The sequence below is a fragment of the Apteryx mantelli genome, chromosome 14 (genome assembly GCF_036417845.1).
Source record: "Apteryx mantelli isolate bAptMan1 chromosome 14, bAptMan1.hap1, whole genome shotgun sequence".
In the NCBI taxonomy this organism is placed as follows: Eukaryota; Metazoa; Chordata; class Aves; order Apterygiformes; family Apterygidae; genus Apteryx; species Apteryx mantelli.
In genome coordinates, this window is record NC_089991.1 from 4,901,703 (window position 1) to 4,917,808 (window position 16,106).

General features: G+C 38.7%; 1 protein-coding gene across 1 annotated transcript in view; it reads right to left on the reverse strand.

Annotated features, from left to right (window-relative positions):
* TRPC7 (transient receptor potential cation channel subfamily C member 7) overlaps positions 1-15,878 on the reverse strand; it is a 78,820-nt gene extending 62,942 nt beyond the window's left edge. Inside the window, exons 1-3 of the mRNA XM_013945892.2 lie at positions 15,867-15,878; positions 14,025-14,116; positions 12,694-13,471 (exon numbers count right to left, since the gene is read on the reverse strand). Of these exons, the coding sequence (XP_013801346.2) occupies positions 12,694-13,471; positions 14,025-14,116; positions 15,867-15,878 (882 nt within the window). The remainder of the gene's footprint in view (positions 1-12,693; positions 13,472-14,024; positions 14,117-15,866) is intronic.
* Positions 15,879-16,106: the final 228 nt, after the last annotated feature.

Genomic DNA, 16,106 nt, shown 5'->3' on the forward strand with positions numbered 1-16,106 from the left:
CCATAATAGATTTCCAATAACTTAATGATACTCGCTTTCAATCTTTCTCTCCCTAAGATCCTTGCACTGGTCAAGAACTGCAGCTTTTGGCAGTGTCTGATCTAATATGACTGCTGGATCGATTAGTTTGCTGTGATGGATCTTTTAATCAAAACCATGGCAGGTTTTTCCTCATTTCCACACAAGAGTCTCACCTGCGAGGCAGTCGCCGGCTTCAGATCTGACCCACAGATCATTGCACCAGCTTCGCTTTGAATCTCTCTTTCGTATGTCACCCCTCAAAGGCGAGAGTGATAGCCCGGTTTCGACCATGACTGATCCAAAGACGATATGATGATCAACTGAGCCATGATTTTACCCTGAGTACTGGCGCTTTCCCCCCATGTTAAAGCTGTTATAAAATACAAACTGTTAAAGTATTAATCAATCACGAGGAAATCAAGACACAGTGGAAAGCTGAAGTTTTAAAGTTTAATTAAATACCTAAATTATTTCTAACTCTTTGTCGTCAGTCTGTTAGACTTGTGACAGTCATTATGTCTGTTAGGTTCGTCCTTTTAACCATCTGTACTCAAAAAGCTGTTGCAGAAAGCTGTGTTTGCACACAAAGGACTAACACAATACAAGCAAATTATCTTCGTTCCTAAAACCAAAATCAGCTCTAAAACCAAACAATTTTCTTAACTCACAGTCTCAGAGAGGCAGGAATGAGCTGAAGAGCAGACATCATAGCATCACTTTGGGTGAAAGAGCTCCCAAAAGCTACTTAAACCAGCTAACTCACTTTACTCACCTATACGGGATGTATAAGGCTTCACAACAAACAATACTATATTCAATTAATCTAACATTATTTCACTTGCTTTTAAGTCATACTAACTGTAACTTAATATAACCCTGTATTTAACCTTGCCTTCCTACAAATCCTCTACAAATTCACAACAAATTACCTCAAAATGGCAGTTTTCTTCTTTCTACTTAGTCAAGACACTTCCCAGTCTCAATTAACACATTATAAGCTTTATTAGTCTTCACCCTGACTACCAAACATCCAGAAATGGTCCATGTCAAAGGTAAGTGACTCTCTCCCTTGTATTCATTCATCAAAACTTCAAGTTTGCTAGAGCCTTTCCTTTCGCACCCTTTCCTTTCTTACTAATTTCATCAAATTAATAAAATTAAAACCTTTACATGACACAACTCCAACTGCACAAATGACAAAGGATGAAAAAAAAGATCTTTCAACTCCAAACCATTTTCTTCTAAATCTATTAATATGCTCCATGTTACTCTGTGTAAAGTGTCGCACATTCAAATATATTTCCCGAAAATCATGGCTCAGTATTGCTATACTACATGGTGAAATAAAATAAGTTGCCATTAGGCCGTGACAGTTCAGAATAATTTATAAAAATCACCCCACACAACATAAATTAACTTTTACATTCCTCAGTCTCACTCAGTGTTTAAAAGCTGTTTGGACTTTGTGCAATCGCTGTATCAGGCCACAAGAGGGGAAAAAAAAAAAAAAATCGCCAGCTGTTTACGCAGTGCACTGGTGCAACGCAGCCGCTCTTGTGCAGGCAGAGCCATTTGCCGGAATATTGAACCTTGAGATTCTGAAATTAATTGCCAGACCTTTCTGGCAGGGGAGAAACATATCTATTAAAATTGCTGTTTTTTCCCTCTGTTGCTATGCATTTCTCCCTGCTGTGATTCCTGTATGTATGGGAGTTACTCTGCTCACTGCCCTTATCAACTCCAGTCCTGTAGGTCCCTTAAAAGCGTGTCATATAATAGGGATTTTGCAACTTGAAAGAAATGTACTCTTGATAGAGGATAAGCTGCATTTATTTATAAGAAAACAGCGAAATTCCAGGAGAAAAATGACCTTAAAGCAGCTAAATTGCGCTCAATTCCTAATCAACTAGCTACAGATTTCACACTTATTTCTATAGCTGGCTAAAAAGTCACATTGTTCTCCTTAAAACTTATCTGCATGAAAATGCTTCTGAAATGATTGACAATGGTGAGCGAGCTGCTCTGCTAAGACCACTCTCTTCTTACCTTAATGATTTCCATTGCTGCTTCTTCACACCCCGTTCACTAGATTCACCTGCTGCCTCCCATTAAAGTTTATAAGGGGACTGCATTTTATTTTGCATTTATATGATCGTGTCTGCTGCTTACCAGAGGTGGAATCCTGATCTACTATTAGGGCTTTTACGTGCAATCAAATGGCAACAGTAAGCTGTAAGTCCCACAATTGCAGTGCTGCTCATTCTTAAATGAGTAGAACTAGAAATTGCTTCCCGAAGAGCTGTAAAAGGTAATAAATATTGCACTGATGGTGTGCAAACTACCATTGCCAAAAGACTCATCTACAGTAGCATCAGGAGAAGCAAAGATGTTTTCAAGTTTTTTCTGGTTTGCCATCTCCAAGTGCAAAAGTTTCTTCCAAATAATTTTTTGAGGGGACAAAATCCTTTAGGCACCGATGAAAAGATTCCACTTTTTGATATTGAAACATTGTCTCTGATTTGACATGCTGAAAGAATCTTTTATCCCCTCCATTCTTTTTCAAGATAAAGACATGGGCTTATTCCTCTGGGAAAGTGAGGAGAGCATTTTCCTGCAGAAAATATTTTGTCAACTTCAGGGCTTGTTTCTTTCTTTTTCTTTTTTTTTTTTCCTTTTTTTTTTTTTGACCAAAGTTTGCTAGGAGATTTTAACAACAGCGTCACCCAATCATCCAAAAGGTAGGTTAAATGACCCTGTAGATAGTGGCCAAGATTCAATTTTATGCAACTGCTCAGTGGTTAATATTGTTGTTAGAGTTACAACTTTCCTGAATTACAGTCTTATTTTTTCCAGGTGTAGATGTGGGTTTTAGATGGCCAAATTGTACCCTTAGCTATGAATCACAGCATCTACCACTCTGCCGTACTGCGAGTAGACATAGACAGATGCTAACATACCTTCACATTCACAGATAGAAATATATTTTTCAGACAGCACTGGGCATCATGGCTTTGGCATCATTTTTAAACCACTCTGAAAAGCTTTGGAGAACTTCTTCACATGCACCATTTTAAAACCATTTTCCTTGGGCAATGTGCCAGGCACAAAATGATTTAATCACAGAACAGGCATAGAAAGAGCACTTACAATAACAGCTCTCAAAATATAGAGGATGTTTTTTAATTTATGAATATTTAAAGAGAATAATAGAAGAGTCACAAGTTTGTTTATAAGGTCAGGAGGATTCTCTATATTCATTTGCCACAGTCTCTGCTGCACATCATGCAAAATATATCTGCAATTAATTAATTTAGCTATCAAGACAAACACAATTTAACATCTATTAGTAGTACATTTGTCTTTGAAAAAAGAAGAGCATGGAAAATGAGTTCTTCATGTGTGCTGTCCCACTTAGTGAGCCAAACACAAATTTCACTACAAGGCTTAAAAATATTCTCCTCCTCCCAAGCTATTTCCATGATAATTTTTAATTTTCTCTCTTATTTCAACATCTATATAGCTCCAAAAATATGGTAAAATTTTAATAATGGGAAATGTACTTTCCTGCTTTACTGGGACTTGAATTATGGACCTATACTGGGTCTGCATTATGAGTTGGGTAATTGGCTGTACCTGCTAATGCATTTGCTTTGCAAAAGTGAAAATTGCAAAAAAAGAACTGTGCCTTTTAAATACGTGCATTTTCAAGGCAGTGGAGAAAATTGGCTTTTAGGTGAGAGGAAAAAAGAACAACCAGTTCTTTGCCAAGGCTAAAAAAATACCAAACCACACCCCTGACTCTGGGGGCCGGGGGGGGGCGAGGAGGATGTCAAAAAACAGTGTTCTCGCTGAAGACCAACAGGAAACGTTCAGATCCAAAAAAAAGTAACTGGAAAAAAGACTGCAGATTATTAGTGTACATTTAGAATTACCAGTTTTCATCACTTCCACAGACTGCAGTGTAGAACTCTTCTGCCTGGGCTCCAGAGTGCAAATGCATTCAGTAATGTATGCATTTTTGTTCTTTCTCAGGGATTATGGTCGTCTGGGTGAGGAATGCTTTTGACATTGGGCATCCGGATGATTTCAAAGGCATGGCAGATTTCTGCTGGAGGAGCTGAAGAAGCTGATGCAGTGTAGAGCCAAGAGTAGGAGCAGAGAGCAAACTAATTGGGCTGTAGATTGCAGCACAAAATGGGTCTGAAAGGGATGTTTCTGGCCCAGCCACATCAAAGCCTAGTGTTATCAGGCAATAATTTGGGATAGAGCTGAATAGCCTGCTCTCTCAAATGGAAATTTAGCAGAGAGAGCTACAAGAGGTAGTAGAGGAAAGGGATGCACCTGGAAGAGGTGGTTTTTGTCCCTGGAGAGTCAGGCGAGATACAAGGGTTACATCAGCCTCAACTGCTAGCGCAAGATCAGTTTACATGTAGCCTGTGCTTTAACTCCATCAAACTATAAAATACCAGACAAAACTGTTAATTACTCTGACACACAATTTGCATAATAAAAACTTTACAGCGTCTCTGACGTGGCCTAAAATGTTTAACATGTGTCTGAAAAGTGTCTAGTGTGTACGAAGTGCTTAATTTCTTCACATTGAGTCCAAATATACAAATACTGACTTTAAAACAAAGGCAATGAATAGCTTTTGGAACAAAAGACATATGTACAATACACCTAATTAGGAACTAGATGTATTTATCAACTTAATAACATGGCTGCCACAAAATATTCATCAGCAATGACTGGATGAAAAATACTGTCAAGTAGTTTGTAAAATACTTCATGTATTATGTTGAATAATACAGGGATGACGCTGCAAGTACAAACAAGTCCTACTGTTTTCCAGGTTTGAATGATTATTTGTGGATGTCACCCAGTGATGCAGGTAACTCTGAAGTCATAAGCTTAGTGGGTGAAGGGAAGGGAACAAAGTAAAAATCATGTATGATTGATTCAAAGGCTACATTTTTAGGCATTTTTATACTTTCTTTACAGCTCTGCATGGGACCTGGCTCAAGAGATAATCACTTGGTGATAGTGGCCATTCATATATGCGACAGAGTTTACAATGATTATGCTTAATTTTCAAAATAGGAACTCTATAAGACTGAATACTTGTGGAAGAGAAGACAAAAGCATTAGCAAAAAGGAGTGAATATACTCCACCTTTCGGAAAAGACTCTAGAAGAAGAAATTCTTCTTTTGCCCAAGCCCAGCAAAGTTAAACAGCACAAGTAAAAAGACATCTTTTTAAAAAGAGCAAGCCCTGCCTGGATGAGAAAAATAAAAAAGAACAGAAATGATGGAAAATTAAACGAAGAACTAAAGTAAGACCAGATGAACGAAACCAACAGAGCTCCAAAGAACATCTTGCTTAAGTAATAAATATGACTCATAAAAGCTGTTCCCAAACATATCAGAAGCAAGATTCCTGCCAGAGAGTGTGTTGAGGCAAGAGATTATGGAGGAATAAAAGGGTCATTCAAGGAAGAGCAGGCCAGAGCAGAAAAATTAAGTGACTGACTTACAAGAGTGTTCATGAGGTTAATTAGGGAGGTTCCCACAACAGTGTCTTTCTTTATGGAGGAATGAGTCTCAGGAGCTGCCTCCGATCAGATAGTCAATACATACGGAGAGCAAACAAATACAAGAGTTTGTTTGTTTTTTATAGGAAACATATGTCCTCCCTTCCAAGTTTTAGATTATAGTGTTACTATTTTACAGCCTGATGTTTTTCAAGAAATATTGTCTTTCCAAGCTCATTGCTATCCTCTAGTCTCACAAAATATTTCCCCTTCTTACTATTTTTCTTCCCAATATTTTGTGCTCATTCCTCTTTCCTTAATCATTCATTCATTTCAAAAAGCAATAGCCTAATTAAGATTTTTAACTCCATGTAGCTTGTATTTTTCACCTCAAGGTGCTTCCCAGCCAGGACCACAGAGTTTACTTTTGCAGTTAGCTCTTTTCAAGTTTTCTTAAGACTTTACATTATTTTTTATTTTAAAGTCTCTATGTTTATTGCCACCACAATTACTTTCTCACAAGTTTAAAAATTAAAAAAAAAAATCTATTTTCTATTTGATGAGTTAGCCTTATTCTATTAAATCAAAAGGTACCAATTTATTTTAGCAATCAATATGGATTTCCTTACTGGAGAAACAAAGCAGTTTACAATCTCTAATGTATTTATTCTCACCATTGTCCATGATTTGCAGATGTCCTGAGAAATTAAGAGGCTGGGAGCTCTTATTCAACACTGTGAAGCTGCCATTCCTCAGCAAGATATAACCAAGCATTTCAATGTTTATCACTTTGCAATAGCAGTACAGTGGCATCCTCAAAGTGCAGAATCTGGCCCCAGTTCCTCATTTGCAGAGAGAAGGTCAGAAATACTGAGAAACTTTACAAGGTCATTTCTATTAAGTTTACATCAAGCATATGCTATGAAGTTAACAATTTACATTCGGGTAGGAAAACAGTGGGGTTGAATTACTGGAACAAGAGTATCATTGCAGGAATGCCAAATCATCACTAATTGCTGCAGGTCATCGTGTCTCCCAGGCTGTTTTGCCAGTCTTTTGGTAGCAGAATTTACAGATTTGAGCCTCAGCTGTCTTACGTTACTGCAGCCCCACTGAGATGACAAGTAGTTCCTCGCAGGCATCTCTCTAGGCATCTACACACTTGACTTGGCTCCACACAAGCCACCGGTCCCTGCAAATAGCCCAGCAGCCAGCTGTGGTCTGTCAGCTGATTCTGGAAATGTCTGCTCATGCACCCAGCAGAGCAGGTTCACTGTGATGCTGTGCTTTTGGATCACTTCATCAAGACGCATCCCAACACTTTTTAAAGAAAGGACAACAGTTAAAAGTAGAGCGACAGCAAGAGGCATTTCATTTAGAAACAAAACATGTTTTGCTGTAGTAAGTGAACTGACAATGCTGGTAGGATGGATAAGCAAAGACCACACACCATATGTCTTCCAGGTGGTGGTTTTGATCAGGCCTTCAGTAACATTTTAATCAACATGAGCTGAGATCTTATTTACCACTTATGACTGGTGAGATCTTTTCATAGCCTCCTTTGCAATTCTGTAATTTAATTTGTCCAAACTGCTAAATGGAATGAATTGGCTGATTGTCTTCATCACAAGGATGTTCACTAATCTTGGAGCGTGTAGTCAGGTTGCTATTTTGGGAGTGTGCGAGGCTGTAAAACCAACCTGCGTGTAGAGTGGGATCGCACCAGAAACAGGAGCGCACACAATCGCAGCTTTAGGAAAGAGTAAACAGAGCTACTATTCTATATTTCCTTTGCTGTTTTCAAAATGCGCGTAGTAATATTAAGTCTCCTGTTAGAGACAGTTGCAAGGGCATTTTCTGCAGCCTGTTTGCTAGAAAAGTAATATCCTAAGGGGATCAATGGACATATAATAATGATTCTGTTGACTCTACTTTTAATATTCCAGTCTTTGAAATGAGTCACCTGACTGCGAACAGCTGGCACCTATGCAGACATCTGCATATGGCTTCGCACCAAGGTGACACAAGGGAGATATTGATTTCTCTGGGCCAAAGCCTGTTCCGAATCGGAGAGCAACTCTCACCAGCCGGATTCTTGGGCAGTAGCTTGTTCTTATGGATAAATCCTGCCTATGTTATTGCTACTGGAAGTGACTTCAGGTTCACCTGCATGAGTAAAACCAGCAGGACGCAACTGGTAGATGAGTGAAGGGTTATTTGTTTTAAGACTCAGGTCCAAGGTCTGCTAGCTTTGAAAGAAATGGAAGTGTACATAGATTTTTCAATTCAAGTAAATGCACAGCATGCCCTTGTAGCTTCAGATGCTTAACATCTCCCTTTATAGTCAGCTGTGTTTAACACTCAGACCTACTTAGAAGCTGTAAAATATCTTAACACAATGTGAGATATATACACACTGATTGGGAGGTATTAAACTATAATTTGCCTAAATTCTAAGATGGGATTTCATTACATGCCATGCTTCTGCAGACTGTAAGCCGGACCAGGGGGGGAAACTGAGGGATTTATTTCAATTAAAAAAGCAGAAGTAAAATTAAAACAAAAATACAGGACCAGGTTAATGCTCTTTTTATTTTTCCATAAAGGGTGGGAAAGAGCCATTAGGCCAGGGATTAAAATATATGGCTGTTTTGGGGGAGATGACAACTAACTGTAGCCTGGTAGAGCTCAGATCCTGCTAATCTACAAAGGGAGAAATGTCCCCCCTCTCTCTCTCCCCAAAAGGGCAGGACGAAATTAGGCTCCTGATGTGCATTGTCCGTGCCCCAATGAATGTGGATTTTTTTACCCAAAATGAAAAATTTGGAGAAGGAGAAAGTCATGGCTTGATTCTTAAATCTGAGTTTTCAAATGGGATGTGTAGGAATGGCAGAGCAGTTTGTTAAGGCTGGTTTTTGGCTTGGGCTGTTCTCCACTGCGGAGGGGCCTCACTGCACAAAGGTCTGCAAGCACGCACAGTGACTCAGACGTTGCTTCTCTCTTTTCTGAATCAAGAATCCACATCTTGGTGGGGGGAGTGGGAAGGGGGGGTTCCTACCCCTAACCCTGTTTCTAGGCTAATTGCCAAGTTGCTTAATGGAATCACAATGCCAGAGACACTGTGAGAATCTTCAGTAAAATGGCCAGTTCAATGTTTTTCATGCCTTATTTGGGGGGAGGTGGGAAGGGGTTGGATTTTTTTAATTTTAGATCCATGGATCAGAGCACTATGTCTTTCAAAGTTCTCTCACATTAATAAGAAATCTTTTTTGAAAGACTTTGGCACTGGAGAATTTAAGGAAAAACACAGCAATTACTTCTATACCAACACAACATTATTGAATAGTTTTCTTTTTTTCCTCATCGATAAGCCTTACAAAAGCTGACATTTGCTTGCAATAACAGCTGAGTAACACTGATCCAAACCATGCATTTATTCTAAACAGCGGAACAGATCCTCATCTGCTGTGGACTCTTCTAAGCTTCAGTGGAAAAGCACTGCTTCACCCCAGTGGAGTGTCTGCTCCAGTAAACCTGTCAGTATTGATTGGCTCTGTCAGCTTCCATCTTACTTCCAGCTCCAAGCCTCCACTCTTATTATTCTTTTCAGCGTGTGGGAAGCCACGCAGTAGCAGACTATCTCGATCTTGCTTTTGAGGCAAAATCAACACATCAGAAATGGAGTTCAATAGGGCAGGACATCCACTTCCGAGCGACAGCCAGGATGCCTACTTGTGTTCTTAAAGGCCCTATTGATCGATCGACGGAAAGGCTCCGGAGGGCCAGCAGTGAAATTTAGCATATGTCTAGACTCCCATTTTCTCCTTAATTTTACTCCCATATTACTTTGTGATGTGTGATGCTTATGCCAAGAAATTGATTAAAAACTGCAGGGTAAATCTTGAAACCTAGCAATTTAGGGTGAGAACAATTTATTCAGCTTCTACCTCTGTAAAAAAGAACTGACAAAATAGTTGTCACTCAGTGATCCTCACTGGAGTCTCTCTCAAATTGTGGCCAACCATAGCTGATTCAACTTTTACCCTTAGTGGGGTTCACATGGCTGCTTTATTTCATATCTGTACAGAAAGCCTTAACTCTAATAAAAAAAATTTCATGTTCTCTGAAAATGCAGTGCATGTACTGTTCTCTCGGCTAGTCTTATGTGCTGCATGATGCTATTGCATAAGAGATTTAGGGCAGCAAGCAGCAGGTGAGAGGCACCGCATTTATATTTTAATTAGCTCATGCTAGGAGTTTCTTCAGAGGTAGGTTATCTAACCACCTTAATTATTATTTGTCCACCTACATTATTAAAATCTTACTCATGTCCTTCAGTTTCAAGGACTCTTTATACCTCCTGCAAATGGTATTGCTAAACTTGCACAGAATAACTATTCTCAAAAAACTGTAAGTGATAATTTTTTAAATCTGTTGAGCACTGATGGTAATTACAGAACTTTAGCAGCTGAAAGTAAAAGTTGGGGAAAGTATTATTTTAAGACACAGAACTTGTCTGATTTCATTAATTTTTCATCATTTGCAGGCTTCTTAAATACATTTTCAGTGGCTGCATTCTTTTTCTAGCCATAAAATCACAAAATGTCATATTCAGTGAAAAAAAAATCTGCTGCACTCTTACCCTATTCTGTGTCACGCTGATTATGTTAATAAGAATAAATATTTTTGAATAAATACATACATCTCATTTACTCTACTGTGAGAATACATTGTAATAGTTCAGATGTTTATTATTTCTGGACACACTAAAATATTGAAAAAATGTGACAAATTTGAAGTAAACTATTGGTATGGGTTTAACTTCTGAGCTACTTCACTAACATAGGTAGATGCGTGTTGCAGAGGACCTTCTGTAGAGCGATGGAATAGGAAGACTTTCCTGAAAACACAGTAAATTGTCAGAGGGTTCCTGGTAATTTCCCTCTAATGATTTACCTGCACCCATTTGTTAAAGCTGGGGAGCTGCAGGATAACCCTTATGACACTGTTTAACACTGGATCCCTTGTTTGCTTCTGGAGGATTCATGTACCTGCCAGCGCTGGTTTAGACCACGCTGGCAGCTTAACGAACAAAAGGAGGGATTCTGGCAGAAATATATTTACATTTATGCAGCAAGACACTTATCAGAGCTGACAAGCATGTAATACTGGAGCTGCTGATGCTCCACCTAGAGTATATATTTCTACTGAAAATAAACTGGAACATTAATGAGATATTAATGTTGTTAACGGTGTATGCGAGCGCTTTCATGCTGGAATAACCCTCACTCAAGCAGCCAGTATCACTGAACTCAATTAGGCTGCTTCACTAGGGACAGTCCCAAAGCCAGGGCTGAATGCCATGCAATGAAAAATCCCTTCTAAAATTTCATCATGTTGGATCCCTCCAATTCTTATTCACATGGGTAAAAAGAGTTTGCAAGATTCTGACCTAATCTAATTCCTCAAAGAGATCAGCAGTTTGGTTTTTTTCCCCTCTCTTTCTACTTAGTTTCAAAAGAAATAGCTTCAGAATGTGCTTCTTGTCACTTTTAAATTGGAGAGGGTATAGTTATAAATTCTGAAAAGAATGCTTGAACACTTGAATAGTTTTCTAACTCAAAAATAATGAAGTCCTGGCAGGCATCCTACCCTAGTTTACTCAGAACATGGACTTTATTACCCCAGTGCCACTGATCGTGATTGTAGCTGCTCTATAGTCATAAGTCAGAAAACAGTCTTAGGTTGATGACTGAGCCACTGAAAATGATTTTTTTCATGACTAATTTATTTTAGAAAGGGAGACAATGCTATTTATGCCATGTAAATGACTTAGAGAAATAATGCAAATGACATTGGACATTTAGAAACTTATTATGATAATGCAAATCTTGAATAACTTGTGAGAGTTCTGCAAGTTCCACTGTTATGCTTGGCATGACTATAAATATCGTAACAATCTCCTGACAATTTTCCCCCTCCTTTCTCATGAAATTCATCATATAGAGAAGCAGTAATCAGCCATTAAGATGCATTGTCCCATATTTAAAATATTTAGCAGAGCACCAGAACTACTTAATTTATACCTTTTATAATTATAACTGGACTAGATTACTGGATTCCTAAACAAATAAGCCAACCTCTCTCTACACCTCTGCCTCTGAAACAGATTGCTAGATGAAAGAGACTTACCTTTCTTATAAGAAATAAGAGTTTTTGCTTTGGGGACAAAATAATCTAGTTTTTATTCCTGCTGCAAAAATACACGTTCTAAGCAATCACAGTGTGCAACATAAAAATTCCAAGAAAGGATAGCTCTGCTATAATATGTGATATTCAGTCTCAAATATTTATTGACTGGAGAAGGTACAGTGATATGGATCTATGTGCAGTTAACACATTTGAAATGCTGAGTGATAATTTTGGCCTGCAACATTCTTCAGAACTTTTATGCTCCTCCTTCCATAGGGCTAACGCATTTTATGTTCGTAATATATATGTATTTGCAATTGGAGCAGTAAGAATTGAAACAGACTATTCTGAAAATGGAAGGCGTAAAAATCAAAAGCATTAACATGCAGCTTTGTTACTATCTTACTTTGTGTCTCACCAGTTGCTCAAAATGGCTGTGGATTTGGGGGATGGCATGACTTTTCTCTGGCAACATACACTTAACAATAAATCCCTCTTTTACATACAAAATGGTGGATGAAGATGAGGGAAGTCTGATGTATTCCCTTCTACACTGTTAAAAACAGCAATGAAAGTGCTTCATTTTTAATGCCTCGCAGAAGGAAATAATATTTGTTAAACTCTTACAAACTACCATTTAGACAAATGGGAAAATCTTCATTTTTGTTTTGCCCTCTTCCTCATCAAGTATTGGAGCGGGAGTAATTTATTCCCAAGCATACTTTTTCACTTGCAATAAAAGCTTTCATAAGGTCAAAATAGAGACCAAAGCCTCCCCTCACCTGGCTGTATTAGTATCTGATTTCTCACTTTGAATTCCTAAGATTGTTTCTGTAGCTTCCATTTCCTCCCTCTCCCAAAACTGTGAACCAAGACTTGATTACACATGTAGAATATAGAGTACCCTGAACACATTCAACCCGAGGAAAAAGGCATGGTGGTGAATTACCTTAAATTCAGTTTCAATGTTGGCTAGTCTGGCCAATTCATTGCTTAGCTCTAAAGCAGTAAGGACAGGATCTTCACTGGAAAGAGACAAATAAGCAGCACTGGCTAATCCCTTGTAGGCGTTCATTCTCGATCGAGAGTGACTAAAGGAATCTTTCCTCTGTTTCTCCACACATTCATTGCACTTGCAAAAATAGTCATGTGGCCTTTCAATCCGCGCACCTTTTAGAAGTAAGATGTGGACAATTTCATACTCCTGGCAATGGGCAGCAAGTATGATAGGGGTAATGTCATGGGAGAACCGAGTTCCATCTTCATCGTAGGCGTAAAAATCATCATCTCTCAGTTCCTGCTCAAGCGGGCTAAGTGTGAGACGCTGTCCTTGTGCAAAGGCTGGATGGTTCAATATTGCTTCCACAATGCGCACATATCCTTTACTGATGGCTAACAAAAGTGCATCCCCAACTCGAGCTAGATTCTCCTTTTTAAGGAGGAGTTCCGTCACTTCCAGATGCTCATTCCCTACTGCCAACTGTAGGGCATTTTGTCCCATGTAATCAACGCAATTGAAGTTCAAGGTTTTGGATTCCTCCAGCATTTTTCGCACAACAGGAATGTTGCCATATTCTGCAGAATCCAGAAAGCGTTCCTCTTCTGCAGTCAGGCTGGTGCCTTTCTCATTGAACATATAGGCTGGGCCACGGATGGCCTGCCTCCGGCCCTTCTCCCGAAGGGTTGTGTGCCTTCGATGCATGTTTTTGTAATTGCTGTTTCTCAACCTGCAGAAAACCAGAAAGTATGGTTGGTTATACTCTTAGAAATTCATAATCTCACATAACCTGAAGTAACATCTCATTAGGATCCAGTCTTGCCAGCTTTATATGATTTGAACCACACTTTAAAAATCACTTAGGATACATGTGGAATAAAGGAGAGTTTTGTTGAACAGCAGCCAAATTCTTTTCTGACTTTTAAACCCTTGTGGATTTTGACAGGGATACTTCAGAAGACTTAATTTGGAAGCAGGCAGAAAAAAATTTGCATAAACACCTTGTTTTCCATTTTCGTTTGTTGGAACTTCATTATGTGGTATCTAGGAATGGTGTCCACAACATACTATGTCTCCTAGTTACAGTTCTTGGGTTTTATCCTCGAGAACATGAGGCAAGCTAAAGAAAGTTAGTGAACTCTCCATTTCAATAGACTTCAGATCAGGCCCATAAACTATATTACATAATGTTAAAAATCACACATCTAACTTTAAAGACATATGTTTAATGGTATCATTTATGCAATTAAATTCCATGGTATTGAATACGGGCTTAGACATACCTTAGGCGGTATTCATCTGTGCAAGGCAGGGGAGATTCTGATGTTAAATATGGCAGGGATAAATGTATTGCAAATTTGCTAAGTTTCAGCTGCTACAAAGACACAAGTACATTCACATCTTGTTCTCATGCTACATAATACCATTTTCCTGTTTCCTGATCCAGGACAGTTTAATTAGACACTGTCTAATTTTCTCACTGAAATATTTGGCAGCTACTCTAAAGATAAGTACTGAAATCCAGGGCCTACTCTTATAAAACACTGGTATAACTCCTGATTTGGACTCATGCCACTCCCAAGCTAGCGGCTTTTGGAAAGCTACTGCAGGAAGACCAGATGACCTATATCTGACCACAAACAGAAGGCAAAGGTATGAATGGATCAGAAAGGATCATTTATTTTCCCCACTGATCGTGAGGGTGAAATGCCTTTACTTGGAGTTGGTAGCAACAAATTATTCTTCCTATCCCATCTTCTCTGAAACTCCCCAAAAAAACCTATGCTATGTGCAACTGAGCTCACAGGGGAATTAGACATCCAGTTGTATGAAATTAACTGAAATCCTAAATCTCTCAGTGTTTTTGAAAGATTCACACTTTGCATTTATTGGCTGTTCATTCTTGCTTTTCTTTTTTATTTTATTCCAGTAGCATCTCAACAAAATCATAGTCTTTCTGTGTTAGACCCTAAGCACATGGAGTAAATCACCTTCCAAGCCCAAAGAATACACAACCTGAGTAAAAAGGTAAAAACAACTCCCCATTTTCACAAGGCACTTGTACTAAGTCCAGTGGCAAGTTCTAAATCACTTGGGTAGAAACTTTAGGATCCTCTAAACTGCAGTGGGCACGTGTAACAAATAAGCAGGTGATAATGCTCAGTGGGTGGCAAAGGTTCATCCTTCAACACTCCATCTGTTCTCCAAGTCAGTTTTGACCTTCAGTCAATGAAAAGTTCATGTGTTGCTCTGCAAAAATACTGTGGGAGTTTGAAAGCGTTGCCATGAATAACGAGAGGTAAAGGTGCCAGGACACAATATGGAGAAGATACAACGCCTTAAAAATATGCTCTTTAGGAGAAGAAGAGAGTAAGAGAAGCAGCAAGAAGGCAAAAAAACTGTCTCAGAAGGAATAAAATACTCAGAGTTCCAGGCCACAGAAATTCTCAAGGTAATTCTTCATATGGAATTAATACATACATATATATGTATCTATCTTTTTAATTCATCCCCTTTTCACTGATCTAGAGCAGAAACTAGTCCTAAAGAGAGTTTGTTTTTTTTTAATACAAATTTTACAGCAGCTTTTTAGCAGCTGCATTAAAATCTAAGCAAATATTAAGTAAGCAATTTTGTGACCATACAAAGTTGAAAGCAAGGTTCATAACGAAGTAAGAAAGAACCTCTCCCACTAAGCTCTAATGCATCAGTAGAGCAACTTAATAAAAAGTGGAAGAAACTGAACATATTATAACATACTCTGCTCAGACATAAAGTGCTACATGACTCTTAAAACTGACACATTCCAGTCAGGAGGAAAGTTCAGGAAGTAGGCAGAGATTAGGGATGGAAGGATGATGAAGGAGTTATATTAAGTAAATTCATTCCTAAGGTTGCATGAAGTTTTCTACAAGAGAAAACAATAACAGCTGCAAAAATCGTATCATTAACATATCTAACACTAAGATGGAGACCGAGGTCTCTAAAGCAGCAGAATGCCTGGGGTAAAATCGTGACCCTTTGAAGTCAGCTGCAGAAATCGCATTTTTTTCAGTGGAGCCCACATTTTACTTACACACACGCACACACACACACCCCACCACCTCGCGCACTCACACACTCACACTCTCATACATCGCCCCCAGCAGTTAACTTTCATCTCACAAGCAGTCCCAGTGAGGTCAACAGGACCAACACATGCTTAAAATTAAATATTTAACCATATGCAAAAATGTTTATCTAAACCAGGGCTCATGTCCTTAGCTATTCAGGATAGCATTTAAGTTTTAAACCTGTACTGAAGTCTTACTGAAGTCAAAACATACAGATAAACACTTCTCTTCTGAACCATGGCTTTGTTCAAT